The sequence below is a fragment of the Onthophagus taurus genome, chromosome 11 (genome assembly GCF_036711975.1).
Source record: "Onthophagus taurus isolate NC chromosome 11, IU_Otau_3.0, whole genome shotgun sequence".
Classification (NCBI taxonomy): Eukaryota; Metazoa; Arthropoda; class Insecta; order Coleoptera; family Scarabaeidae; genus Onthophagus; species Onthophagus taurus.
This window is the reverse complement of record NC_091976.1, coordinates 15,891,205-15,918,734: the sequence shown is the minus strand read 5'-3', so window position 1 is coordinate 15,918,734 and position 27,530 is coordinate 15,891,205. Positions and strand designations below refer to the sequence as shown.

The 27,530-nt window shown below is 35.5% G+C and overlaps 3 protein-coding genes across 4 annotated transcripts; 2 read left to right on the top strand and 1 right to left on the bottom strand.

The window, feature by feature from the left end:
• The first annotated feature begins 5,538 nt into the window (after positions 1-5,538).
• Positions 5,539-6,495, top strand: LOC111418522 (vacuolar-sorting protein SNF8). The gene has a single exon (XM_023051063.2). It carries the CDS (start codon positions 5,663-5,665, stop codon positions 6,413-6,415), a length of 753 nt encoding a protein of 250 aa, XP_022906831.1. The 5' UTR covers positions 5,539-5,662; the 3' UTR covers positions 6,416-6,495.
• Positions 6,496-14,862: 8,367 nt separating this feature from the next.
• Positions 14,863-23,178, bottom strand: LOC111418523 (sodium channel and clathrin linker 1-like). 2 transcript variants are annotated; one of them, XM_023051065.2, is made up of 7 exons: positions 22,994-23,178; positions 22,868-22,940; positions 16,505-16,810; positions 16,068-16,455; positions 15,717-16,012; positions 15,395-15,663; positions 14,863-15,305 (listed from the first exon to the last, which is right to left on the bottom strand). In XM_023051065.2, exons 1-7 carry the CDS (start codon positions 23,062-23,064, stop codon positions 14,882-14,884), a joined length of 1,827 nt encoding a protein of 608 aa, XP_022906833.2. In that variant the 5' UTR covers positions 23,065-23,178; the 3' UTR covers positions 14,863-14,881. The 2 variants fall into 2 exon arrangements, with proteins under 2 accessions (XP_022906833.2, XP_022906834.2); XM_023051066.2 differs by having other exon boundaries at positions 16,514-16,810.
• Positions 23,136-26,351, top strand: LOC111418524 (Histone deacetylase 11). The gene is made up of 6 exons (XM_071200065.1): positions 23,136-23,393; positions 23,443-23,572; positions 23,623-23,733; positions 23,792-24,094; positions 25,743-25,909; positions 25,964-26,351. Exons 1-6 carry the CDS (start codon positions 23,389-23,391, stop codon positions 26,238-26,240), a joined length of 993 nt encoding a protein of 330 aa, XP_071056166.1. The 5' UTR covers positions 23,136-23,388; the 3' UTR covers positions 26,241-26,351.
• Positions 26,352-27,530: the final 1,179 nt, after the last annotated feature.

Sequence of the window (27,530 nt, the reverse complement as noted above, 5' to 3'; positions counted from 1 at the left end):
AAAAAAAAAAATGAAGAAGAAAAAATCGTATATAAAGATAACCGATGCGCAAGTGTAGTTAAAAAATGAATAATTAATTATAAAGTACAACTTAGTATGTGTGCTTTTTTCGAGCCTTAATCAGTTCATCTCTATGGTGTTTTTGACAAAAAAATCATTAAGTATAAATAAATAATTAAATTAATTGAAAAATAAATGGTGGTTTTTGCTAATGATGTAAATACCTCACAAAAAACGTTTTCTCAAGACTGCTTTTACAAAAATTTTAAAAAATACATACGAGAATAGACGCTTATTAAAATGAAAAAAATTATAAAAAAAAAATCTTGTGCACATTACGTACAGAGTATCGAGGCTGTATTTATAATAATATACATTAAAAAAAAACGAATATAACTCTATCGTTCAGTGTATTATTTTTATTATTATAATTGTAATTATTAACGATTAATAAGAATTTAATTAAAAAAAATGATTTGATTCGGAACAAGATGGGTACACCAAGTTTGTATATTGACCATGTAATACGTATAAAAAGTCCTTATTAACGAATAATAAAAAAAAATTAACAAATTATTAACAACAATTATTACGAAGCAATTATAAACTAACAAAATTTAAAAAAAACACCAGCTAATGTAGCTTTTTTGGGGTATTTCGAGTTATAGCTGCTGTTTGTGCACTTAATGTGTGCTTGTTTAACTTGTGCAGACCAATACGATAGTGTTAAAGCGAATTTTAACCGTTTTCCGAAAGAAAGTTAAGAAATCGTAACGATTTAAACAATAAACTTCTAAATACTCACACTTAATTAGTTCCTTTTTTTGTTATTTTGTGTTATTAACTCTTTAAAGTCTTCAAGTGAAGACTCAAAAACTTAAAAATAGACTTTAAAGTGTTAATATTTACTAAATGTGACACCAAATAAAGCCGTAGTTATATGTAATAGTTAGAATTAGAAATACACAGGATTAAAAAAAAATGAGAAAGATATTACACATACTAATTAAAAAAAAATAATAATAAAATAAATCTGTAAATAAGCCTTTCGTGTATGTACAACCTCTGATATATATATTATACAATTAAATAGTATATTTGTACCAGTTACCTACTTTAGGCGCTATAAAATAGTCGCTTCGTCCCTTATGATTGTATAAAAAAAAATAAATTGAAAATTTTAAAATTTTTTCGGTTCATTATATGGATATTTTTATAAAGATTAGTGTTACACAACGTGGACCGTTTTTCTCGCGCGCGCTCGTCGTCTCTATATATGTAAACATTTCACTTTTCTGGTGTAATAAACGTAATGAGTTTTAGCTTTAAAACAAACAAAAAAAAACGGAACGACATACGAAATTTAAATGATAAAATGCATCACTTCGGACAAAACCTTCGAATATTAGGGCGAATTTACTGTGTATTTATTGTTAAGGGAAGAAAAAAACCATAATGCTTGCAAATGTTTGTTCTTTTCGTTCTATTTTAGTTTGTCCGGAATCGCCTGAAGAAAAATACAATCTTTATTTCATAAATGTGTTTTATTTCTTCATAGCCCCGGTTTCTACTTTCATATACATATGTCCTAAATAGTTAGTGCTTGTTTGATAACTTGGTAATGCTAGGAGATTAAGTTAAGTTCAAATTAATTCAAAAACCTCCTACTACTACTACTCCTACGACTAAGGCGAGAAAAGGGTCGAACTTAAGAATATAGATGGCGACAAGGAACGTGTGTACCGCCCTCAGAGCTGGAGCGTTGAGATACCTTGTCATGAAATTTTAAAAGTATCAAAGACTGAAAGAAGAACTAAAGATAATTCTGGGAGACATAAACTCAAACATAGGTAAAGATATCCGCAGTTTAGATTCAGGCCATGATAAAGACCTGATAAAGAAAACCTCAAGAATGAGGAAGTTTGATAGCGCTAAATTAAGAAGTGACGAAAGGGCAAGGAAAGACTTTAAGAGGAAACTACAAACGAGATTGGAAGGAAGACAACGGGAGGAAACCGGAATAGATGAAACCTGGGTTGCTCTGAGGGAGGCAATATATACAGCAGCTGAGGAAACAGTTGGATATGAGAAGAAAGACGAGAGTGTATTGATTACTTAACAATATACTGAAGCCATTAATATAAGAAATGAAGCAAATAAGGTCGAAGGATGCTGCAAAGGGAAACTAGAGTGATGTTGTAGGAGGAAAAACGCTAAAACAAGAAATACATCATCTGCTTGGCGAAGTGTGGGAGCGAATGCCTAGTAAGCGGACAGTGAGCACTTTGATTATGCAGGATGTCCAATTAGTGCGAAATCGGACGATATCTCCTTACAGGGTGTCGCTAGAAGAAAATGTTTATACACTACTCTCCAAAATTATCGCACCACATAAATTATGCATTAAGTTTAAAGGTATTTTTTTTTTGAATCAACGGATGGATTTTGATGATTCTTTCTTCACGGTATAGGTTGATTTTTAAAGAAGAAATGTGTTGCTGGTTTCTGACAATTGTCAACGTTACTTACCCATATACGGGGTGTAAAAAGAAATTTATGTTTTTTCTTCTAATTTTGCAACACCCTGTGGAATTTATCAGAAAGAACCGCTACATTTCATTTACATTACGTTAGAATGGCAACCCTTCTCTACATTTTCGTTCAAGAATCATCTCGATATCTCTTTTATCAAGGAATATACACATTTTTTAAGTTTGACTTAAGTTTGTTGAAATACAGCGTGTCCCGTATCTTCCGCATCAGAGCATTATACGGTTGTAGAATACATTATTCTGAAGCGATCTTTCTAATAAAATTTTTTCGAAATGTTTATAATAACCGCACATATTTTATTACATTTTTGAATTACCCTTAAAATTCGACATACTATTTGTTAAGCATTACCTATACCAAAATTTTACCGTTTTTGAAATATTCGACATTTTGTGAAAAAATCTCCGTCTGCACGTGTCTATAAAAGAAAGCATACCCATTTTATTTAAGACCCTACAAAGCAAATCTTTTGTAGATTATTAATGCATAGTTACAGTAACTTCATGCCCCTATACAAATCTGGTAACCTTCTACAAGGTGTTCGTAATATTGTACTGAATATCAGAAACTTGAAATAGCTATATCTCATTTTTTTTAAATGGAATGCCTCATATTTTTTTATCTTAAATTATTCGCCAAGTAATAAGGTTTCTTTTTTACAAAGCATGTCCTATACCTATTTGTAATAGTTATCAAGTTATTTATAAGACAATATTAAGCCTACTTCGCAAATCGGAATATCTCCAAAACCGTTGAAGATAGACACCTTGATACCTGTATAAAACTGAAAGGCAATTAAATTTTACATCCAGTTATGCAAAAACTGGTATATTGTTCCATTTAATAAAATTAAGTTATCCATGATTAAAAAGTTCGAAAATTACAGGTCCCTACTTAAGAACTCTGTAATATAAATGCATAATTTTCTCTTTTATTGTTAATCCAAAACAGAAAACCAAATATTTCTAGCTTTCACAGTTTCGGCAATATTACCAAATTCATAAGACGCTGCAAATGTCATTTTTTTCGAAAATCGTCATATAATTCAAAAACGATACCCGTTAGACCTAAGGTATCCTTAACAAACTACCATTCAGTTATCTATGCTACCATTGAAATTTCACAAAGAATCCAAAAATGCAATAATATACAGGATGTTCCATTTAAAATAACCATTTCTGGTAGAAGCGGAAGTCCGCCATTACTGAAACTAATTTTAAAATATTTATTTATTTACTCACACGGGGATAGCAACAGGACATAGTCCCACATAAAAGCTACTCCACTGTAATACATTTTATATACTACAATAAATTGTATGAACACAAAATTGAAAATCGATCAATTAATTAATTAATGGCCTTAAGTCTTAAGCATATGTGATCAAATCAATACAAGGCAGAACTCAAGCCGCTGCAACGAGATAATGTACTTAAAATCGGAGCACGGAGCACGGCATTACGAATAATTTGTTTGAAGTTGTGCGGCGTGACGGCGAATATGTCCAACCCAAGACGGTCCACTGCCCATGCGAAGTATTGGGGAATTTCTATACGAATTTGTCGGCGCATAGAACAGAAAGTCATAGCGCAGCCGACGAGGGGGAACATGCAGATCAATGCGTGAAAGAAGATAGGAAGAATCACAGTAACCTGTGACCAACCTGAACAGAAAACAGGCATCACTGCAAGTTCTGCGCTGCTGAAGTGTGGGCATAAGATACATTTGACAGGCAGATTGGTAATCTGTATAAGGATGCCGGAATTTATACGAGAGATACTTCAGAAACCTTATGTGAATCCTGTCTATTCTGTTAATGTATGCGTCGTACTGAGGGTTCCAAGCTGTACTGCCGAACGATAAAATACTATTATTGTCTTTAAATATTTAAAGACAATGATACTATTAACTAAAGCATTGTATAAAGAAATAATAGGTCTAGGGCAGCAAAACGATTCAGAAGAGCGCATTACAAATCCCAGCATCCTATAAGCTCTGGCCACCACTGCGTCAACGTGTTGATCAAACAGTAGTTTACTATCTAAAGTAATGTCCAGGTCTTTAATAGTGTTAACTCCGCACCGGTAATCAAATTTAAAGAACTGCTTTTTTCTCGTGAAAGTAACAGTTCGACACTTCGATATGTTAAGTGACAAATTATTAATCTCACAAAAATCATAAAATCTGTTCAAGTCATTCTGAAAGTTAATACAGTCTGAAACAGCAGCAACAGGAGAAAATATTTTAATCTCGTCGGCATACATAAGACATCTTGAGGTAAGTATGTACAATATGATTCGATTTAACTTTAATCTGAAACATTTTTTGAAAAACTCAATCATAATTCGACTATGGACCGAGGCAACTTAGGTGGGACACCTGTATTTGAGTAAAATACTATACTTTGTCTATGACTATTGAAATTGATTCCATAAATTTATTTTTTTGCTAACTTTGAAGTCCTCTAGCGGCGAAACGAAGCAACTTTGGATATAGATAACTTAACTTAAATCAACCTATTTTGAGCCAAGGAATCTGTGGTCTTCCGTTGGTACACGCATTTCGGAGACACCTGTATATATATTTTTAACATTTATATTTGAGCTAATACATGCATAAATAACTACATTTGTTACTCGAAATACTCCAAGACAGCAAAGCGAAAGGAAGTTACTCTGGTGAACCATTTCTTTATTTATTCTAAATTGTTTTTTAAATAAAAGAAGCAATTTAATTAGTTTTACTTTAAACAACAAAAATTTACCTTTTTCAGCCATTTTATGGACAACCACTTCAATGTAATTGTTTATTTTCGAAAATTCACATTCTTCTTTAACAATAAAGTTGATTGAATATTGTTGATTGCAAATTTTATAACAAAATAGAAACAAATTTCATTTTTGTATATGTCATTTATGCACACAGTAGTACCACTACATTTATAAATAAAAAAATAAATAACTAGATTTTAATGAACGCTGCCTAAATATAACCTTAAAATTTTGACAAATACCTTTCAAAACAATCCTAAATCTTTATCAAATCAAGTTAATTAACAAAAATATAATAAAAAATTTCATCTTCCGACGATTCCTCTTCCCATACAACAATGAGACGACGCGTTGGAATAGGAGCAATCCAAAAGGAACGTCTTCAACAAGAAAAATACAAAGATAAAGGTAATGAGATCCAAGAAAATCAATTTGAACAAATGAGTAAACAACTAGAGGCATTTCGGGTTAATTTAGAAGATTTCGCTTCGAAACACAAGAATGAAATTCGGAAAAATCCCGAGTTTCGTCGTCAATTTCAGGAAATGTGTGCCTCGATCGGAGTTGACCCTTTAGCTTCTGGTAAAGGTTTTTGGTCCGTACTTGGAATTGGCGACTTTTACTACGAATTAGCTGTTCAAATTGTTGAAGTATGTTTATCAACTAACCATAAAAACGGAGGATTAATAAGTTTGGATGAATTAAGAACGAGGTTGATTAATGCGCGGGGTCAAAGTAAACATCATCAAGAAATTTCTAAGGATGATCTTTTAGCTGCAGCTAAAAAATTAAAAATTTTGGGTAGGGGTTTTAGTGTATTATCAATGGGTAAAGGACAATTTATGGTGCAATCAATCGCCGGAGAATTAAGTTTGGATCATACAACTTTGTTACAATGTGCTGATCAAAATTCAGGGTGGGTTAGTGTTAGTGTCTTGAAGGGAAAATTAAGTTGGAGTCAAGAAAGGGCGGAGAAAAGTTTAGAATTTATGTTAAAAGAAGGTTTAGCTTGGGTTGACCTTCAAAGTGTTGAAGAAAAACTTTATTATTTTCCTAGTTTATTTGTTGGGTGTGTTAATGATAATAATTAAATGATTATTAACTGTTTATGCAATGTTATAAAGTATTATTTTATTTTTTAATTAATAAAAATATGCTATTTAATATTAAACTTGCTATTAGCTCAACTTGCTAGAATCAAATTAACTTAATTTTTTTGGTTAATAAACTTTATTTGATGAAGTGAGTATAATGAAAACAAGAATAAGTATGGATTAGAAGAGTTTCAGTTGGAAATTTAAAAAAAATAATTTAGTAATTCTTCAAAAATGGAGTTCTAAGGAATGATCACTCAATCTAGCAGACAACCATCTAATATTAAGCACGCCTCAATATGATTAAGACTAGCTAATCAATTCTAAGTGCAGTAGTCTCTCCATTTAAGCAGTATTTTTATACACTCATTCATTTTATTATGGTTAAAGATTTAACACGAATAATTTAGCTTAACCTTTGAATAGACGCGTATGGGACTGGCAGTCCCATGCCTTATCATTTCTGTAATTACGTAAAAACTATTACAGCTACGGCTCTGTGGATTTTTGAGATCTCAAAATGATGTTTTAGGAACCCTTTACATGAGTTTCAAATGAAGGCTCAGTTTTATTACTTTGTAAACACTCAAACAATGCCGCGTACATGATTTGGGACTGAAAATCCCAATGCGTGTATTTACGTCTCCTTTTTTCAGCGAACGTTGATCTGGTAGTTCACGCACATATTCGGTAGTTTTATTGTTTAGATATCTCCTTTTTATTTACGTGTTAGTAAATTGTTTAGTTGTATATTTCTAATAAGTATCAATTTTATATAAAAATAAGAATAAAAATATATCGATCTGTTTTTGTGTTGCATTCATGCACGTATCCGATGGGAATCCCATGAATGGTGAAATATTTGTTTTATTTATTGAGAATGCAAATTACATTACAATTTAGGCGAAAACGTCACTATTGATGAGATGCTTCCAGCATTTCGTGGTCGTTGTGGTTTCCGGCAATATAACCGTCAAAGCCAACAAAATATGGTATAAAAATCTTTTGTCTTGCTGACGCAAAGCTTTTTTATACTGTCAACATGGAGATCTATTGCGGCCAACAACCTGACGGACCTTACAAAAATAGTAATTCTGCGGAAGATATTGTCATGCAAATTTCAGAGCCAATTTATGGAAGCGGAAGAAACATTACCGCAGGCAATTGGTTTACAAGTTTGAAACTTGTAAAAGCTTTGGAAAAGAAGAAAATATCATACGTTGGAACTGTCCGAAAAAACAAGAGAGGTTTACCACCAAGTTTTGCTTTGCCAAAACGTAGAGCACAGTATGACAGCATTTTCGGTTACACAAGAAACGAAACCCTTGTCTCCTACGTGCCCAAGAAGGGTAAGACTGTTGTATTGCTATCCACCTTGCATACGTCAAGCAATGAAGTGGCAACTAACAGACAACGGAAACCGGAAATTATCGAACACTATAATAGTACAAAATCTGGAGTGGATGTAGTGGACAAATTGTGCGCTACATACAACGTTGGTAGAGCAACAAGGCGATGGCCGATGGTCATCTTTTATCATTTATTGAATGTAGCAGCGATAAATGCTAGAATTATTTTTTTGGGCAATGGCAACGAATATATTTCAAGACGAGACTATCTAAAAAAATTATCTCTCAGTTTAGTTTCAGAACAATTGACGAGGAGATCGCTTATTCGGTCATTGCCAAATGAACTGAAAACCATGCTAGCAAAGCATAAGCCAGCAATACCAGACGACAACAATCAACTTGGAACAAGTCGAAGATTTGTCAAAAGGAAACGATGCGAAGCTTGTTACATAGAATCGAAGAAGGACGCCAGAACAACCTTTACATGCGAAAAGTGTAATAGCTATATATGTTTGAAAAAACACGTTAAATCAATTTGTCAAAATTGTCTTGAAGGTAGTAGTGAAAAAGACGTGGATAATAAAATAAAGATATACAACAAATGTGTTCGTACCCATGTGTTTTACAAATTATTAAATGTTAACTTTGATTCAAGCTAGATATTAGTTGCCTTTTTATACCCTAATATTTTCAGGTTTCAAATACTTTAATAAACCAACTTTTGCTGTAAAACATTTAATTTATAATTCAAAGTATGTATAATATAAAAATTGAGCTGTTTTCTGCTATGGGACTGATAGTCCCAGCGCATGTATTGGCATTACGTATAGAGGCGCGTCTACCCAAGGGTTAAAGCTAAGTTTCCACATGCATGGATTACTGGCGCCAGTACGAAGGGAGTTAAGTGACGCCAAAAGTTGTTTCCACATAAATGTTATAATTGTGTACTGGCACAGTCATCAAAATGGAGTCAAGTGATGTACAGGATGTCTAAATTTCGATGGGTTTGCAGGGTATCTCAGTTATTATGAAAGATAGAAAGTTGCGGCTTTCGCGAACCTGAGAATCCAATGGTACACGTAGAATTTTTCTAATCATCACCGTTTTTGAGTTATAAAAAGTTAAGTATTTTAGAAGTTGAGTATTCACTATTTGAGTTGTGTTTATAACTCAAAAACCGTGATGATTAGAAAAATTCTACGTGTACCATTGGATTTCACGTGAAAAAATCTATTAGAACCCGTTTTTACTTTTTTACTAAGTTTCCGGATAGCCGAGATACAGGATGTGTCTGAAAATCGTAAATTTTGAAACACTCCCTGTATATCAAACACGAAGAGGGCTATGAAAATTTGGTTTGGGCCATTGCAAGTTTCACAAAAAAGTAGCTCAGGTTCGCGAAAGCCGCAACTTTCTATCTTTCATCATAACTGAGATACCCTGCAAATCCAGCGAAATTTGGACACCTGTACTTCGCGCTGTCATCAATATGGTGCTCCAAATGTGCTCCTTGGAACTGCACATGTTATTAACAAAAAAAAGCGAAAACATAGTTGCTGGGTTAGATCGTCGATTGCACGTGGAAATAACCTGGGTGCATCTAGTACTTTAATTAGAGAATTATGCCATGAAGATCATCAAGCATTTTTTTATCATTTAAGAATGACTAAAGAGAGTTTCATGTTTTTATTGAGGCAAATATCCCCTAAAATACAAAAACAACATACGCATATGAGCCACGTATGCCTATCACAGTAGCAGTCCACTGAAGGTGAAAAGTAATAATCGGGGCACACCCTGGGGGAAGGAATCTCTTAGCTCCGAAAGACAAGAGGTCCAGAGGCTCCTTAACCGGGCCAAGACATTAGGTGAATGGGAGAAATATAAACAGGCATTAATGAATTACACCAAAAACATACGTAAGACAAAAAGAGAGTCTTAGAGGAGGTTCTGTGAGGGAGTGAAAGACACACCCAGCAGTGCAAGAATTCACAAGATTCTCGCTAGAGATCCGGCAGTATCCCTGGGCTCACTTAAGCCGCCTGACGGTAGTTTTAGGTACTCTAGCAGAGCCTCGTTAGAACTTCTCATGCAGACTCACTTCCCAGGAAGCTTGATGATGAGGGCTGATAATGCCACAGCGGGCTGTTCCTGCAAGCCAAAGCGTCCCTCAAATACGGATTGGAGTGTGACTAGAAAAGTCGTCACTTGCACATCCGTGGACCAGGCGATTCAAACGTTTAAGCCGTTCAAATCGCCTGGAGAAGACAATATCTTTCCTGCTTTACTACAGCAAGGAAGGTCATTGTTGTTGCCAATTTTGGTAAAAATTTTCAGAGCGAGTGTCGCCTGGAAAAATGTACCGGCAGAATGGACTAAGGTAAGAGTATCTTATATACCCAAAGCGGGCCGTTCGGTCCCTACTCCTAATACCTTACACAACTTAGTTGGTAGAGTATCCAGGACGCTGCAGGATAAAGAAATCTTGGTTTGTGCGTTTCTGGATATAGAGGGAGCGTTCAACAACGCAATACCACAATCTTTTGAAAGAGCTGCTCTTGACAGGGGAGTGGAAGCAACTATAGCGGGTTGGATCCGCAATATGCTTGATAGTAGAATAGTTTCTACTTTACTCCACGGTGATACGATACGCTTCAGGCCGGAAGGTGGTTGCCCGCAGGGAGGGGTGTTATCTCCCCTGCTTTGGTCCCTCCTGGTTGATGATCTGATTGCGATAGTCGAAGCCGTTGGTGTAGAAATACAAGCTTATGCTGATGACATTGTCGTTATGGTCAAAGGAACCTGTTTATCGTGGATATCTAAAGTCCTCCAAGTGACCCTAGATACCATTTGCGCTTGGTGTAAGGGAAAGAACCTCTCAATAAACCCGCAAAAAAACAATTATTGTGCCCTTCACCAGGAAACGAAAGTTGGATGGACTAATCCGCCCAACTATCCAAGGTGAAGAAATTCCTTTCTCAAAGGAAGTCAAATATCTAGGAGTAATCCTGGACAAAACCCTGTTATGGAATGGACATTTGCAGGGAGTTTTGCACAAAGCTAGACTATCCTTGTGGACTGGTCGTAGCCTTTGTCGAAAAAATTAGGATCCTACTCCTGAAAGACTGTACTGGTTCTATGTGACTGTGGTTAGACCTATGATCACATACGGAGCAGCAGCCTGGTATAGGCAAGACCGACAGACTTCAGTTATATTGGCAATCTCTGGTGCGAGAAGCACAACGCCAACTTTCATTTGCATATAGAGAAGGTGGCTAGAACTACCATTTACAGATTTAAGTAATATGCTCAAAACTGTTCCAACGTGTCCTATCAATGGGCTGCGGAAGACATTTCATACATTAACAGGAAGGATTATCATAGTCTACTATTACAAGCAGTAGTAAATGACAAAAAAAAATTTATTGATGAATTTTGTGGTGAGTCGGGCTCTATGCGTGATGCGAGGTTTTTAAAAAAATCGGAAATTTATACAAAAATAACTGAAAATCCCAATGAAATAGGGGAATCCTTTTTATCAGGAGATAGTGCATATCCAAATATGCACTATTGATTGCCAATAAATTGAGACATCTCTTTCTCAGAGTTTCTTTGATGTAGGTCCCAGGTCACTCTGGTGTCGCTGGCAATGAAGCGGCAGATGAGCTAGCACGAGAGGGCAGCGCTAAAGCGTTTGTGAGGTCAGACTATGAGCTGAAGAGAAAATTCGTCTACTATAGACCAGTAGTCACTGTCAAACCAGGGAATATTTTATTACTAACTAATGCTCATAGCAGCATTAAAGGTCTAATGGGTGTCTTTACTGGGCACTGCCGATTAAAGACACATCCCAACTTGTTGGGACTAGCCATCGATGCTGAATACCGACTATGTGGGGAGAACAAGGAGCCGTTTGAGCATGTTTTATGCCGCTACCCTGCTGTTAATCGCATCAGATTCTGGTTGATGAACTGATTGCGATAGTCGAAGCCGTTGGTGTAGAAATACAAGCGTATGCTGATGACATTGTCGTTATGGTCGAAGGAACCTGTTTGTCGAGGATATCCAAAGTCCTCCAGGTGACCCTAGATACCATTTGCGCTTGTTGTAAGGGAGAGAATCTCTCGATAAACCGGCAAAAGACAATCGTTGTGCCCTTCACCAGGGGACGAAAGTTCGGTGGACTAATCCAAGGTGAAGAAATTCCTTTCTGAAAGGAAGTCAAATATCTAGGAGTAATCCTACACAAAACTCTGTCATGGAATGGACATTTGCAGGGAGTTTTACACAAAGCTAGACTATCCTTCTGGACTACTGGCTCTATGTGACTGTGGTTAGACCTATGATCACATACGGAGCAGCAGCCTGGTATAGGAAAGTCCGCCACATTTCAGTTATCAGTAAACTTTCACGAATTCAACGAGTAGCTGGATTGGCAATCTCTGGTGCGATAAGCACAACGCCAACTCTAGCAATGGAGGTTCTGCTTGGTCTATCTCCTCTTCATTTGCATATAGAGAAAGTGACTAGAACAACCATTTACAGATTTAAGCAATATGCTCAAAACTGTTCCGACATTATAAGCTGCGGAAGACATTATAAGCACAGATACTGTGCTATCAATGCCGTCAGATTTGGCGGTATCACTATCAGTGATTAATGCTCGATACCAGATTGTACTGCCTGAGCGGCAGTCCTGGATCGAAAATGAAAAGACAGACATTTGCTTGTACACAGATGGATCAAAAACGCCTGAAGGGGTCGGAGCAGAAGTATACTGCCAGACACCTCGAATTAAGCAAGCTTACAGGCTGGATACGTACTGTACTGTATTCCAGGCGGAAGTATTTGCTATTGACATGGGTGCTAAAATCCTTCTTGAAAGAGGGGTGAAGAACATGACAGTACGAATTTTCTCAGACAGTCAAGCCGCTCTCCAGGTGCTGCAAGCCGTGAAAACGGTGTCGGTTCTGGTTAATGATTGTAAGAGAACATTAAATACACCGAGTTGTTATAACAGAGTTTCTCTGATCTGGGTTCCCGGGTCACTCTGGGGTTGCTGGCAATGACCGGCATATTAGTAACATCCGAAGTTCGACCTTTCCACTCTACACACTGCATTTTATTGTTAAGATAACTACGAATCATTTGATTTGGTAGACCTCTTATACCATGATGTTTCTTAAGTTTATTCAACAGAATTTCATGTTGGACGCAATCAAAAGCCTTTGACAAGTCACAAAATAATAAGTGAACATCCTCCTTTTCGTCAAACGCACGTGCCACAACATCAACCAAGCTAGTTAGAGCTGAAGTGGTCTTGTAGACTTTTGTCCCCGGTAACCGTGCTGAGCTTCATTAAATAATTTGTTATTTTCCATATACTCAATAAATCTGCTTTTTAATAGAGATTCGAAGATTTTTGATTTTATAGAAATAGGTTTATAGTTTTTATAATCATCTGGACTATCCGATTTGAAAACGGGGACCACTTTAAGTTCATCAGGAAATGTGCCGTTTGTAAAGCAATAATTCACCATGCTGGTAATGGGTATAGCTAACACGTCAATAACATTCTTAACAAGGTAGGTTGAGACATTGTATAAGTCACGGGTTTTCTTATTTGGTAGGGAAAAGACCGTTTGGAGAATCTCGTGTTCAGTAGTAGGCTTTAAGAAGAAGGAGAACTGTCGACTTCCGTTCAACATTCTGGAGACAAGTACACTGGGATTTAGAGTGGGACCAGGGATAGTTTCGACTGTATGTACTGCAACGCTGGAGAAATAACTATTGAAATTCTGAGCATCCAAACTGGAAAAGTAATTACTGTTGTTTTCTTTCTTTCCTTTTAGATTTTTGTTTATCAACTGCCATATAGCCTTTTGTTTATTGGTCGCATTATTGATGACTTCGACAACATGTTTTTGTTTTTCAGGCATGACCGCCGAACTATATTCTCTTCTAGTATTATTGTAAAGATCATTCACTTGAGCGTTCTTCGTTACTCTATTGATAGTACATAACACATTCAAACGTTTCTTAATTTCTTCAAGAAAGTAGTATCCCAATGCTATTTTATTACTGTTTTCTCGGGAAAAGCCGAAATAAAATATTTCATAAAGTGGTCATGAAAAAACGAATATTGCCGGTGTGGAAGCAGCAATGCCATTTCACACCAATGTACGCCCTCCAAAAGTTGTCGGAATTTGTAAATATTAGCTGCATTAATTTTTCTTCTAGTAATATATTGTTTTTTCTTAGTTTCAAATACATCCAGCAGAGTGAATAGTTGGGCCAAATGGTCTGATAGATGCGGTTATAATACAGATTGTTTCTGTATTATAATCCATTATGAGAGAGTTAATAAAAAATTGATCAATATATCTACTTGTTGATTCCGTAATTCTAGTAGGTTCTGTAAAAACATAACTTAAATCAAACGAAAGCATATCTGTATACAGGTGTATCTGAATGACGTGCCCAAACTTCAGGGGGTGATTCTTTAGGCAATTTTAAAGGTACTTTCTCATATAAACTATGAGCGATTTCGACTTCCCTGCGGAGTTACGCCCCTTCAAAAATGGCGAAAAATGTTGGTTTAATTTCTTTTTCTCGAAAACCATAAATACCAGGAAAATGAAATTTGGGAAATTAGTATGAAAAAAATAAGGATGAAAATATTCTAAAACTCTTTTTGTCTCTCTGATGTTCTTCGAAAATTTAATAGCTTCTGAAAAAAAAAATTAATTAAGCAAACTTTAACTATTAAACTGCAGGGTTGTTAATCGAAAATTGGAATGAATTTTTAATGAAAAAAATCTTAGTTAAGCTAAACTTATTCCCCATATTTCATTTATGAGAGTACCCTTAAAATTGCCTAAAGAATCATCCCTGAAGTTTGGGCACGTCATTCAGATACACCTGTATATTGCATGTTTTCCAGAATTGTCAGAAATAAAATCGACATTCCAATCCCCAGATTCAAATCAAGTCCAAATTTATGAATGTGGGGGTATAAAAAATTAATGTTAATGAAGTGTGAATTAAGTTTATCGTATGAGAGATTTTAATGAACTTTTAATCAAAAAAGAAACAACAAATAAAAAACATTTATTTACAAAATAGAAATATCATCTAAATTCTTTTTACTCTCACTTCCTCTATTAATTTCCTGTCTTCCTTTTTCCTGTAAATTAATTAATTCACCAACTTGAGTCTTACTATGTTCTCTTGACACGCTGGCGATTTTTTTAACATCAACACATAAATCGACAAGACGTTCTTTGTATATTTCCACTTGTTGTTCGGAAGCAGACAATTTCCACGATAACTCTTTATTTCTCTCTTTTAAATCCTTCGCTTCACTTTTAACTTGATTTAATCTAGTTTCAAGTTTTATTATGATATCTTTAATCTCATTCTTCCATTTCAAATTAAAATCAATTTGAACTTGAAGTTGATTTTGTAAATCACGATTAATCGCTAAATTTGTATCTTCTATTTCACGAATTTTATTGGTCCAAATTTTTTCTTTTTTTCTAATAATTAAAATTTATTAATACTCATTTTAAAGTCTCTTAAGATATTACTTATAAAAAAAAGAAAAAAGTAATTAAAATACACGTACATGTCGTTTAAAACAAATTGTTTTTTAAGCTCATCTTCCAATCCTTCCATTTTACGATTAGTATCGATAACTTTATTAGCAATTTCCGTTATACTTTTATTACTAAAATCCAATTCATTTTGCAAAGTTGTTACTTTTGTCTCTAAAAGTTTCTTTTCGGTTTCCTTTGTTAAAACTTCACGTTCGTATAAGCAAGATATCTGAGTGAGATCGCTTTTAACCGATTTATTTTCTGATTCCAACTGGATGTTTCGCGTTTCACTCAATAACTACAAATTAAAATGAATTATTTAAAAATTACTTTATTTTATTTCAATGAAACCAATTTTTGAAACGTAGTCTCCAAATTCTTCTCTAAAATCAACAATTTATTCGATACTTCAACATCGCTTGTAGAAACTTTGGCTAATTTTTCTTCCATCATTTTCATTGTTCGTAAATGAAAATCATTTTCTGTAGTTTTAGCTTTTAATTCAGCCTGAGCCGAAGTTAATTCGCATTTTAAACTGTCTATTTTCTCATTGTATATTTCGTTATTCGTTTTAATATCTTTTTGATATTCTAAATACATGTTTTCTAATTCTTTTGAATGAAGTTGAGACATTTGACCCATTTCCTCTTAATAACAATTAATTATAATCGTGATGTGAAAGAAAATAATAAAGAATCCTACCTTTTAATTGTTGTTCTCTTAATAAAGCAGCATCTTTTTCATTTAAAGCCGCTTCGACAACATGAACAGCTTCGTTTACTTTCATTTTTGATTGAGTTTCTTTGATTTTTAGATCATTTATAATTTGTGCGTTAGAAAAAATTTGTTTCTCCATTTCAGATTTTTTTTCTTTCATAACATTAAATTCCGACTTAGTTTTCATTAATTTTCCTTCAAGGTTTTTAATACTATTCAAAGACGATTGATAAAGCACGTTTAATTCATTAATTTCAAGATCCTTTTTATTTAAAGTTGTCCTCGAAACGTGTTGAACGTCAGCTATAGCTAACTCAGATCGTAAAACTTCCATTTCAAGTTGTTTTGCATTTTTTTCATATTTAATTATAATCTGAAATTGTGTTATAAAAATAATAAGAATATAAGTTAATTTTTTTTACCTTTTTAACTTCTTCTTTTGGCACAAAACCGTGTGTTCTTCCTTCGTAAAGTCTTAATTCCTCTTCTAAATGATCAATTGTTGATAAAGAAGTCTTCCAAAGTTCCATTGTTGAGTCTTTTTCAGCAGATAACATATTTATTTGATTTTTTAAATTTTCTATTAATTCCTCCTGGGAAGTTTTTTTATTAGAAATGTTGTAAATAGCTTCGTCGGTTTTTTGTAATAAATTCTTTGTATAAGACGATAATTGTTTATTTTCCTTTAATAACATAACAACATCATTTTTTAAAATGTCTTGTTCTTTCTAGAAAAATTATAAATCATTAAACATATATTAAGGAATAATTACAGTTTAGGTTGATAACACCGAATTTCCCAAAATAACAACAAAATGTATTCCAATAATATAAAGACTGTTAATTAATTACCATACCTGTTGTCGTCATTGCAAGTATGCAACCAAATACGCAAATCACGTATTGCAATACCAATACTGTGATACTGGTTGCATACTTGATGACGTCGGGTACGATAATTAATTAACACCGTGTATGTATCAATAGTATTATTAGAGTTAATGTATGTTTAAAACACTGAAATTTAGAAATTCTTTTCGTCATCCTAAGCCGAAAATAGAAAAAAGCAGAAAGACAGCAATCTTATTCAGCGGGAACAACACCCTCCACTTCCGCTCTAGGCACCAACCGAGCTCCCCCAAAGATCTGACTCGTCATGAGGAATATCGTAACAATGCTAGTAATGCAAAGATAGTGATGCTCGTAGAAAGGGCCAGTTAATACCATATCAGTATAAGGTTGGTACCAAACAACGTAGCGCCTCGGTAGCAAGCGACCTCGGTTCACTGAAGTAGGGTATATTGATTTTAAAAGTAAGTAATGTAAAATTTTATATTTAAATCAAGTGTGATCATCGCGTAATTACACTGTGCTGCAATATTTTTGTACAGTTGATGAGTTAACTGTATTTAGTTAATTTTGGGTTACTGATTTCAAATATGCCTTTCATTTTTCTGTAACACGTCAAGTTTTTTTTTATTCAGGTGTCTCACTGCTGCTGGGCACAAGATTTTTATTTGAAAAATACAATAAAATTTTAAAATTTTCTTAAAAATAGCGATGTTAGTAACAATTTCCGGTGTATCCGGAAGTGGTACAAACATGACACTACCACTAAAAGGTAGATCTCTTTACCTTATATTAAGGTGCCAAACATCAAATTCATTGCATCTATAATTTCCCTATAAAATCCTAAGTCGTTACAATAAAATGGAAGGCATATATGAAATCAGCAACTCAAAATTAACTAAAAACACTCAACTGATCTACTGTACACAAAAAAAAGTTAAAGTTTGCAGCACAGCGTTATTTATACATTATGATTATTTACACTGTTGGAAATAATTCACGAGCACACCCCTACGTAATCTGAACGCGTGAAGATAAATCCATATTTGCGGAGCATAAAGGTTTACTGTAGACGAGTTTATTCAGCGAGTTGCGAGTTTTTCTGTCGCGGCATTGTTGACTATACAGGGGATTGCACTAACACCCGAGCATCATCGCATACGTCACGAGTGGGTCGACGCTAGACGTTGGTGGGTTGCCCAGTGCAGGGACATTTTGTTTTCCGACGAATCAAGATTTTGGTTCGGTGGCGAAGTGGTGAGCGTCTACTCAAGCAGTGCGTGCAAGAATGCCCTATTCACCGCCAACCGAACATTATGGTATGGGGTACGATTACACATGGTGGGCGTACACGTCTGATGCGTATACAGGGTATACAGCAGACAATAACGGGTCAACGATACATAGATGAGGTGCTTCCCTACGTTGGGCGATGCCCACGTCTGCTATACATGCACGACAACGCCCGACCGCACATCGCGCGTTTTGTACAGACCTTTGTGGAAGAGCACCGTATATGAATACTTCCATGGCCAGCTCGATCTCCGGATCTGAATCCGATCGAACATGTTTGGGACATGAATGATCGGGGACTTCCATGTTATCCGGCTCCCCCGGTTAACGTTGAGGAGCTATGGAGCCGAGTTGAGACGGCATGGTTGGCCATTCCTCCCGCTACAATACAGCGACTTATCGACTCTATGCCACGTCGTGTAGCGAAGGTACGCGCTGCTCGCGGGGAATACTCTCGCTATTGATGTATCCCCTCCCAGCAGAGTTGCACCGTTCTCCATGTGAGGATAAGTTACACTACTCTAGTACTACTTCCATACCAAATTTTATTGCGCTAGACACGCGTTCAGATTATACAGGATGTGCTCGTGAATTATTTCCAACAGTGCATTATACTTCGACTATTTTACTACAAAACAAACGTGTGGTAGGCGTAAACAAACGTTGAGTAGAGAAGCGGCCATTTCAAATTTAGTTGTAACATTGGGGCACATAAGTCTTCTTACGGTCTCCTGCGCCCTAAAGGTGGTTTCAAATGTTCTGCACCACAGTGGACGAGGGCTGGATTCAATGTCAGAATTGATGGGAATGGGCAAGGGTGATGGAGGACGATGAATATATAAAATAAATATTTGTTTTTTAACTGTAAAGTCCTTAAGTTATGTGATTTCTTCAAACACTATTACCAGTTTTTTGTGAAAATACTGGTTAAAAATTAATTAATAACATTGACGAATTAATGACACTGGGGATGTACTGGACCAATGTGCACCAGCACACTGGGGCAAGTACAAACTATCAAAAAAACGACTATAATTATTTGTGGGTTTAACACACTGAACCATATGATATAACTGTATTATTATTATTGCTGCCGGGCTGAGGGGAGCGACTTCGTGATTTGTATGGTGCACATAATCGTCCATCTGAGCAAGCCATCCGTCGAACTGTTGATAGATTTCAAACCATATACTCTCTAAATGATGCAATAACACCAACATGTCGAAGGAATGTGCGCACTGAAGAGAATATCGCCGCTGTAAACGAAAGTGGAAGAAGATTCAAATTTATCGATTCCGTCCACTGCGTGGAAAATTTAGCGCAAAGATCTTGGTCTACACCTGTTTAAAATCCAGCTAGTGCAGGAATTAAAGCAACGAGATCATCATATTCGTCGTTCTTTCGCCGATTGGACTCTAGAGCAGTTGGAAACTGATCCGATGTTTTATCGCAAAATTGTGTTCAGCTCATTTTTGACTTAACGGGTTTGTTAATAAACAAAATTGCCGCATATGGAGTGAAACTAATCCACAACAGACCCTACAGACTCCATTACATCCAGAAAAACGCAGCGTTTGGTGTAGTTTGCACGCTGGTGGCATCATTGGATCTTATTTTTTCAAAAATGGTGCCGGACCTCGCGTTCCGGTCAATGGCGATTGTTACCGCACCATGATCAATGATTTTTTGTTTCAAAATATGGATGACATTGATCCGGGCGAGATGTGGTTACAACACGATGGCGCTACCTACAATACGGCGACCAATCAAAATTTGGCGATAAGTTGATTTCGAGAAATGGACCTGTCAATTGGCCTTCAAGTTCGTGCGATTTGGTTTATGCTGATAAACCAGCAACAATTGACGCCTTGGAGGCCAACATTGTTCGTGTTCTTCGTGACATACGGCCAGCAATGTTCGAAAAAGCGATCCAAAGTTGGACGTCCAGAAAGTGCTTCGTCAAGAACAGCCGCGGTGCCCATATGCCCGAAATCATTTTTAAATGTAAGTGCCATGTATTGATCTTTCTAACAGAAAACATTTTTCGATTAAAATTTAATTTTTTGTGATATTTTTTTTAATTTAAAGTTCTATCGGGCTTAAAAAAACACCCGTTATTAAGACATGCTAAGCGCTGGATTTGTGCCAGCCGTTGTTGTGCTGTCTTATGTTTTGTTTTTGGCCACCAAACCAGTGGGGCGTAGGCGACCATGGGTCTGATTATTGCTACGTAGTCCCAATGAGCCATTCGTGGTTCTTTCCTAGTATCCCAGTTCCTTCCTAGGAGCCTGCGGCAGATCTGGTTAGCCACCTTGTCTAAATGTGAGTTCCAGTTTAGTTTACTGTCTAGTATTACCCCTAGGTATGTAACTTCTGTTTTGAGGTTAATAGTTCTCCTTCAATGGAAAGTACTTTTAGTTGTAGCTTCCTTCTCCGAATGAAAGGGACTATTTCGATTTTATTTGGATTGATGGTGAGCCCATTGCTTCTGCACCAATATAACTATATTAACCCATTGCCTGTCCATTTAAACTACTAATGTTTCATACGTAAGTGTGTATATCATATGTGATGTACAGGAGAGGAATGCATATCAACACAAAACACATTGTAGCGTCTCGGTCGCAAGCGGTCTCGACTAGTTCATACATATTCTATAACATAAATTAAACAACAATTTACTGAATTTTTACCGTCTTTTTATACTTAAAGCGTCCTTCACACAATCAATATATATTGTCAATATGGCCAATAAATATTGACAAACTGTAATTGTCTCAGACTATCAATATTTATTGACAATCTACTTAGTTTTGCGTTGGCACTCAAAGATGTCATGTCATGTTTACATGTGTTAATGAACCATCTCCGGGGAGTTAATAGCACTTTCGTTCATTAAAGTATATCTGTCTGAATTCATAATTATATAATCCGTAATATAATCCTACTAACGTAGGATTTTCAATATCTCTCTCAGACTGTCAATATTTATTCCCAATATATCAAATATTTCCGTTTTCATCAAAGCATCCCATCAATATTTTTAATATTGACAATATGTCAATCTTTCTCCTCACACGTTCAATTTTGTCAATACTCAGATATTGACAATTTATATATATCGTGTGTAGGGCGCTTTACTTGTCGATGTTACGTCTCGAGTGCAAGCTACCTTGGTTCATTAAAGTTATGGTATTTTGCATCCACAAATGGTATGATCATGTATGGTTCTACAGCCCGTATCGAGCCTTGGCCTCCCTCAGCTTCTGCCTCCGTTCATCTCTGTCCCTGGCCTCTCTCCTCCAACTCCTACTCCCGACAATCTCCCTAGCATCCTGGTCGACTGCTTCCTCCCATCTCAATTTCGGCCGTCCCCTCGGTCTCACTCCCTGCATTCTTCTACCGATCAGTAGTACCGGCACTCTTTCTTTTCCCATTCTGATCACGTGGCCAGCTCATCTTAGGCGCTGGAGTCTGACGAACTGTGCCAGTGGCGGGTCTTTATAAATTTCATACAACTCGCTATTGTATCTTAATCTCCATTCACCCTCCTCCCGAACTGTCCCAAATATTCTCCTCACGATCCGTCTCTCGAAGACATTCGCGCTTTCTGTCGACTTGAGTCAGCGTCCCAATAGCATAGCTTACAATTGGTCTAATGATTGTTTTGTATATACACAGTTTGATTTCTTGGTCGATATCCCTAGTTCTGAATATCCAGGTCTAAATCCATAGCCAAGACTGTTCTCCTTCTGACTTTTTCTTCCTGTGTACCCCGCCCAGATAATTCTACCCCAAGTTATATAAAGTGAGGCACCGCTTCTATGTTGTCATCTATGTTTTTCCTCCTCTGTAGCAGTAACTTTGTCTTCTCCGTGTTGATCCTAAGCCCCACCGCTTCAGCACCATTCTTCAGCTTTCCATACGCCCACTCTGCCGCGCTTAGTGTTCGGCTCATTATGTTTATTTCGTCCGCATCCGCCGCCAACTGCACTGATTTGTTGACTAGCAAGCCTGTCCTCTCCAGCCCTTCCTTATTACATATTCCAGCATTATTCCAGGTTAAAGAGGGTGACGGCCAGCCCATTTTCTGCTTCAAACCCTACGATACCTGAAACACACGCTCTGGTGCCCGTAAGTGTGCTCTGAACAAGTTGTATCAACTTTGCTGCGATTTCAATGTGTTCCATGATCTTAGACAGCTGTTGTCTATTAATGGAGTCGTAAGCCTGTCTAAAGTCCATTAATATATTATACACGTCGATATCATATTCCCAGGCTTTATTTAGTATCTGCTTAACGGTAAATATTTAGTCTAAGGTGTATCTTCAAATTCTAAATCCTGCTTGGTACTCGCCTATGATGTTTTCGGCAAAAGGTTGCAGTCTTTGGTTCAGGATATGTGTGAATACCCCATTACAAATTGTATAATGGTATTAACAATATTTTGGTAGAAATACCATAATTACGGTACATCTGGCTTTTGTTTTCTCCTCCCTTCTCATGTTACTATTATTTAAGAGGACCCTGTACCTTTTAAATTTTACCTTCCTTGCTTACGAACACAAAAAATATATACTTTGTACTTCTGTATATCAACATAAACTGTAAACTTCTAGAAACTTAAAAAAAATTATAATTACCTTATAATAATCTAATTGTTCAGTTAAGGTTTTGATCAATAATTCATAATCTTTAATTAACGAAGGAATATCCCTTGAAAAATAAAATTAATCAAGAAAACTGATGGAATAAAAATTCTTACTTACTCCTCAAGTACCACGTCTTTGGGTATTTTTTTAGAATGTTTTTCGTCGCCTTTCTTTAACTCATTGTCCATCTTAAACTACAAATTTTACCAACAATTTTGAATTTAAAATGTGACACTTTACCGCCACTTTTAACACGAATGACACACAAAAAACGTTAAGTTTAATCATCCAACATCAAAATCGTTACAATTCTTATTAAAAATTATTAATAAGAAAATTATTTTACACGACTGTTAATATACTCATAACGTAAAAATCTACACTTCAGACCCGTACAAACACAAAGCAGGTGTGTTTTTAGATTAAAAAATCAATATGTTCAAGAGAAACATTTCGAATGGTGCTTTAAAACCACGTTAAACGGAAGAAAAATTTTTGTGAAATCTATTTAAATGGAGTAAGTTTAAAAGATTTTCGTTAATAAAAATAAAAAAGGTGTGTTTTAGGGATTCCGTTTACTTGGATATTAAAGATAATCAATGGCCCATTATCTATAGGGACGAATATAATGTTAAATTTTGGGGTTTAGAAAAATTACATCCGTTTGATTCACGAAAATGGGGTAGAGTATATCAGGTAATTAATTACATCAATTTTAACCTAAAATTAAATTAATTTTCTTTTAGTACTTAAAAGAAATCGAATTAATCAACGATGAAACGGTTACAACCCCAAATGAAGTTAAAAAAGAAGAGTTATTACATGTACATTCAAAAAAATATTTAAAAACTTTACAAGTAACTAAAAGTATTTATATCAACATTACATAACCTCACTTTTTGTGTTTATTTTTAGTGCAGTTTTAAAGTAGCTTTAATAGCGGAGTTAGTACCAATAATTTTTGTGCCAAATCGTTTCGTACAAAATGGTTATTTAAAACCAATGAGGTATCAAACTGGGGGCTCTATTTTAGCTGGAAAACTTGCACTCGAACGAGGTTGGGCCATAAATATAGGTGGAGGCTTCCATCATTGCAGCGCTACCAAAGGGGGTGGATTTTGCCCTTATGCTGACATCACTTTATTGATAAAATTCGTTTTTGATCACTATGAAAATAGGGTTAAAAATGTGATGATTGTGGATCTTGACGCACATCAGGTAAGTTTGAATTTTAAATGTCAAAATGTAGAAATACCAACTTAACCGGAGTCTGCTACTAATTTTAAAGTTCCTAGAGGTGCTTCAACAAACTTGGTGGTACCCAAATGCCAAACGCAGTCATGCAGCACACCGCCGTACCTGTTTGTCCTCTCTCAGCTGACACTGACACTGTACTTTTGACACAACTTTTTGGCCTCTTGGTGCAAAAATTCTTGGTATTTTATTGGGAACATTAGACATTCCAGTATCACTCATATTAAAAATTCGATAAGAACCGGCTTTTGTTTTTGTATAGCAGTTGCGCAGGTTCTCAAAAAAGCGGACTTGCTAAACTGCATTTTTCTGGATATCTTAAGGATAGATTATTCCTAGTTGCGAACTTTCTAGTCCAGTTTTTTTCAGCAGTCTTTTTCTCTTTATTGAAACGATGGGAGATATTGTTCATTTCGGCGTACTAGTATGCTAGTAGCATAACATCTTTTATAGTTAAGCCGTAAAATCGTTTCTCCAGTTCTGGTACATGTTCAGCAAGTTCTTCTTCCATCGCACTTGGCCAGAACTGACATACCCACATTTGATACCAACTGTGGCTAACCTCGGAATTATAAAAGCTCAGGTACAATATTGCCAACTTAGATTTTTAGTAACTACGTACTTAGAGCCCCATACACTACATTTAAAAATTTTTTATTAGAAAATGAAAATATTGACAAAAACAAACTTATTTTTTATTCTGTTGCATTTTTTACCGGTGTCGCTTTAAATGGCCATTTTAATATATCTTGATAAAAATTGAAGTATGGTTCTTCAATATAAGGAAGCATTTTCCTAAGATGTTCCAATTTGAAAATCAAAATTGGAACTTTATCAGCATAAGCATTAGTTGTGGGTATAGTTCCATAAAAATTAAGCAACTTCATTAAGGCGTTTATTAGCGATACCTTCATCATATATATAAAAATACCTTTGCCCATTCTTACAGTTATGAATACTGAATAGATTAATTGATAACTGAGTCAAATAGAACATTTCTTGAATAGATATTTCCGGCAAGTGGGCGTTTTGCATGAAATTGAAAGTTAACACCGCCAAATCGTCACGAGTTTTACACTCAGCAGTAGAGTTCTTCAACGATGTGAAAAATTTATTTGCTCATTGTTTATGTATCATCAATTCAGCAACTGCTGCACGCTTGGCATGTTCTCCTAAGGTTGAACTTTTTATTTTTATATTAAGTTCTTCACACTTGGAGCATGTTACTACTTGAGGACGACCAAAATGTAGATGATTGTAGTGGTCATGAAGATATTTAACATACTAACTGTAGCGGATACGAGTATTTTTATGTTTTTTTACGGAAAGATTATACATAATTTTCGGTACGTTTCCGGTAGTAACTGACAGTTTGTTGCAGAAAATGACTATCTACTTAGATACTTAGTACCTTTCTGCAATAAACGAAACATTCTCTCTCCACAATAAATGTTAGAGACTTACATACTGAATCATACTTCCTTTCTACACCCAACGATAGGTCTACAACAAAATAGTACGAACATACACGTATCTCAAAATTGTCAAAAATGTTACTTAGCCCCTTTCTGAACGATTCAATTAATTAAAAATCTTGATAATCGTTTTTTAGGGAAATGGATACGCTAAGGATTTTATAGGAAACGATAAAGTATATATTTTAGATGTTTATAATCGAAATATTTACCCTTGCGACAAAAAAGCTAAAAAAGGCATTGCTCGGATTGTTGAATTGGATAATTATACTTCCGATTCAGAATATTTATATTTAATAAAACAGTAAATTTTCAAAAAATTATTGGATTCAAAAAAATAATAATATCCTTATTTTAGAAACCTAAAACAAGCTTTAGATGAGTTTAGACCTGATCTAATGGTTTATAACGCCGGAACGGATGTTTTAGAAGGTGATTCGTTGGGTCGATTAGCAATAACACCTGATGGTATTATACAAAGAGATGAATTAGTTTTTCAAATGGCTCGTGATGCTTGCATTCCTATAGTTATGTTAACCAGTGGAGGTTATTTACAAGAAACGGCTATCGTTATCGCTCATTCCATTGAAAATTTGCATAGAAATCGACTCATAGTGGGACCTGATAAGAAGTAGAAGTTTTTTTCAAACAATTTTGAAATATATAATATTTTACTTTTTTAGACGTTTTAAATTAAAATGTAATTTGTGCCAAAGAAAATCTCAAATAAATTTAAAGAAAACTAATCATTAATTTTATTTTAGCTTAATCACTTTGTCTAATTAGTTTATATTTATACATGGAGGTAGCGATAGGACAAGTTCAATTAAGAGCTAATCATAACTATAGTACATATGTAATTTAACAAAAGGTACTACGTACAAAAACAAAACTAAACCTATCTGGGTACAAAACAGAGTATGGTGCTTCGAATAACACGTCTAAAATTGTTTGGCGTGAGGGCAAGTATGTCCAACTTAAAACGGTCTACTCCTCTTTCAATCCCCACGATTGGAGAATTCTTATAAGAACTAGTTCGAGCTGTTGGTGCGTAAAATAAGAAATATCGTAACCGACGAGGAGAACTTGCAAGTCAATCCTTGAGAGAAGATATGGGGAGTCGCAGTAACCATTGACCAACCTGAACAGGAAACGAACATCACTACAACATCTACACTGTTGAAGCGTGGCCTTCACGTCTGTATAAGGATGACGAAATCGATAGTAAAGGTGTTTCAGAAACCTAATCTGAACTCTCTCTCATTACATATCGGGCTTGCACCGCGACCCTATGGATCTATTGTATCTCGATAGATAACGTTATCAAATTTCACCGTGCAGTTCAATGCTCTTAACGAACATTAAGACCTTGCTCGGTGAAAAGTCATTCAGATCTTTTGGGGAGATAAACTGCGATCGAAAAATCGAGAATCTGATACGATTAACAGCAGGGCAGCGGCATAAAACATCACATTTATGTTCGAAAATTTCCTGGAGAAAGAGCGCCTTGTCCTAAAACTTTATATCGAATAGTTACAAAATTTCTGGACTATGGTAACGTGGAGGAAAAAAAAAACGAGCACGTGCAAGATCGGTTACGAATGAACAGAATAAATAGCTGTTTTAGCAGCTGTAGATGTTAATCCTCATGTAAGTTGCCGTCAATTGTCAAAAGATTCAGGCATTTCGCTAACGAGTGTACAACGGATTTTGAAACTTAATAAGTTTCATCCATATCATGTCTCTCTACACCAACAATTACATGGCGATGATTTCGAAAATCGTGTGCAATTTTGTACTTGGGCTATGAAAAAATTAAGATTGAATGAAAATTTTTTCTTCAATGTACTACTTGCCGACGAATCCTCTTTCACCAATCACGGCCAAGTAAATCGTCATAACATGTACTACTGGTCACATGAAAA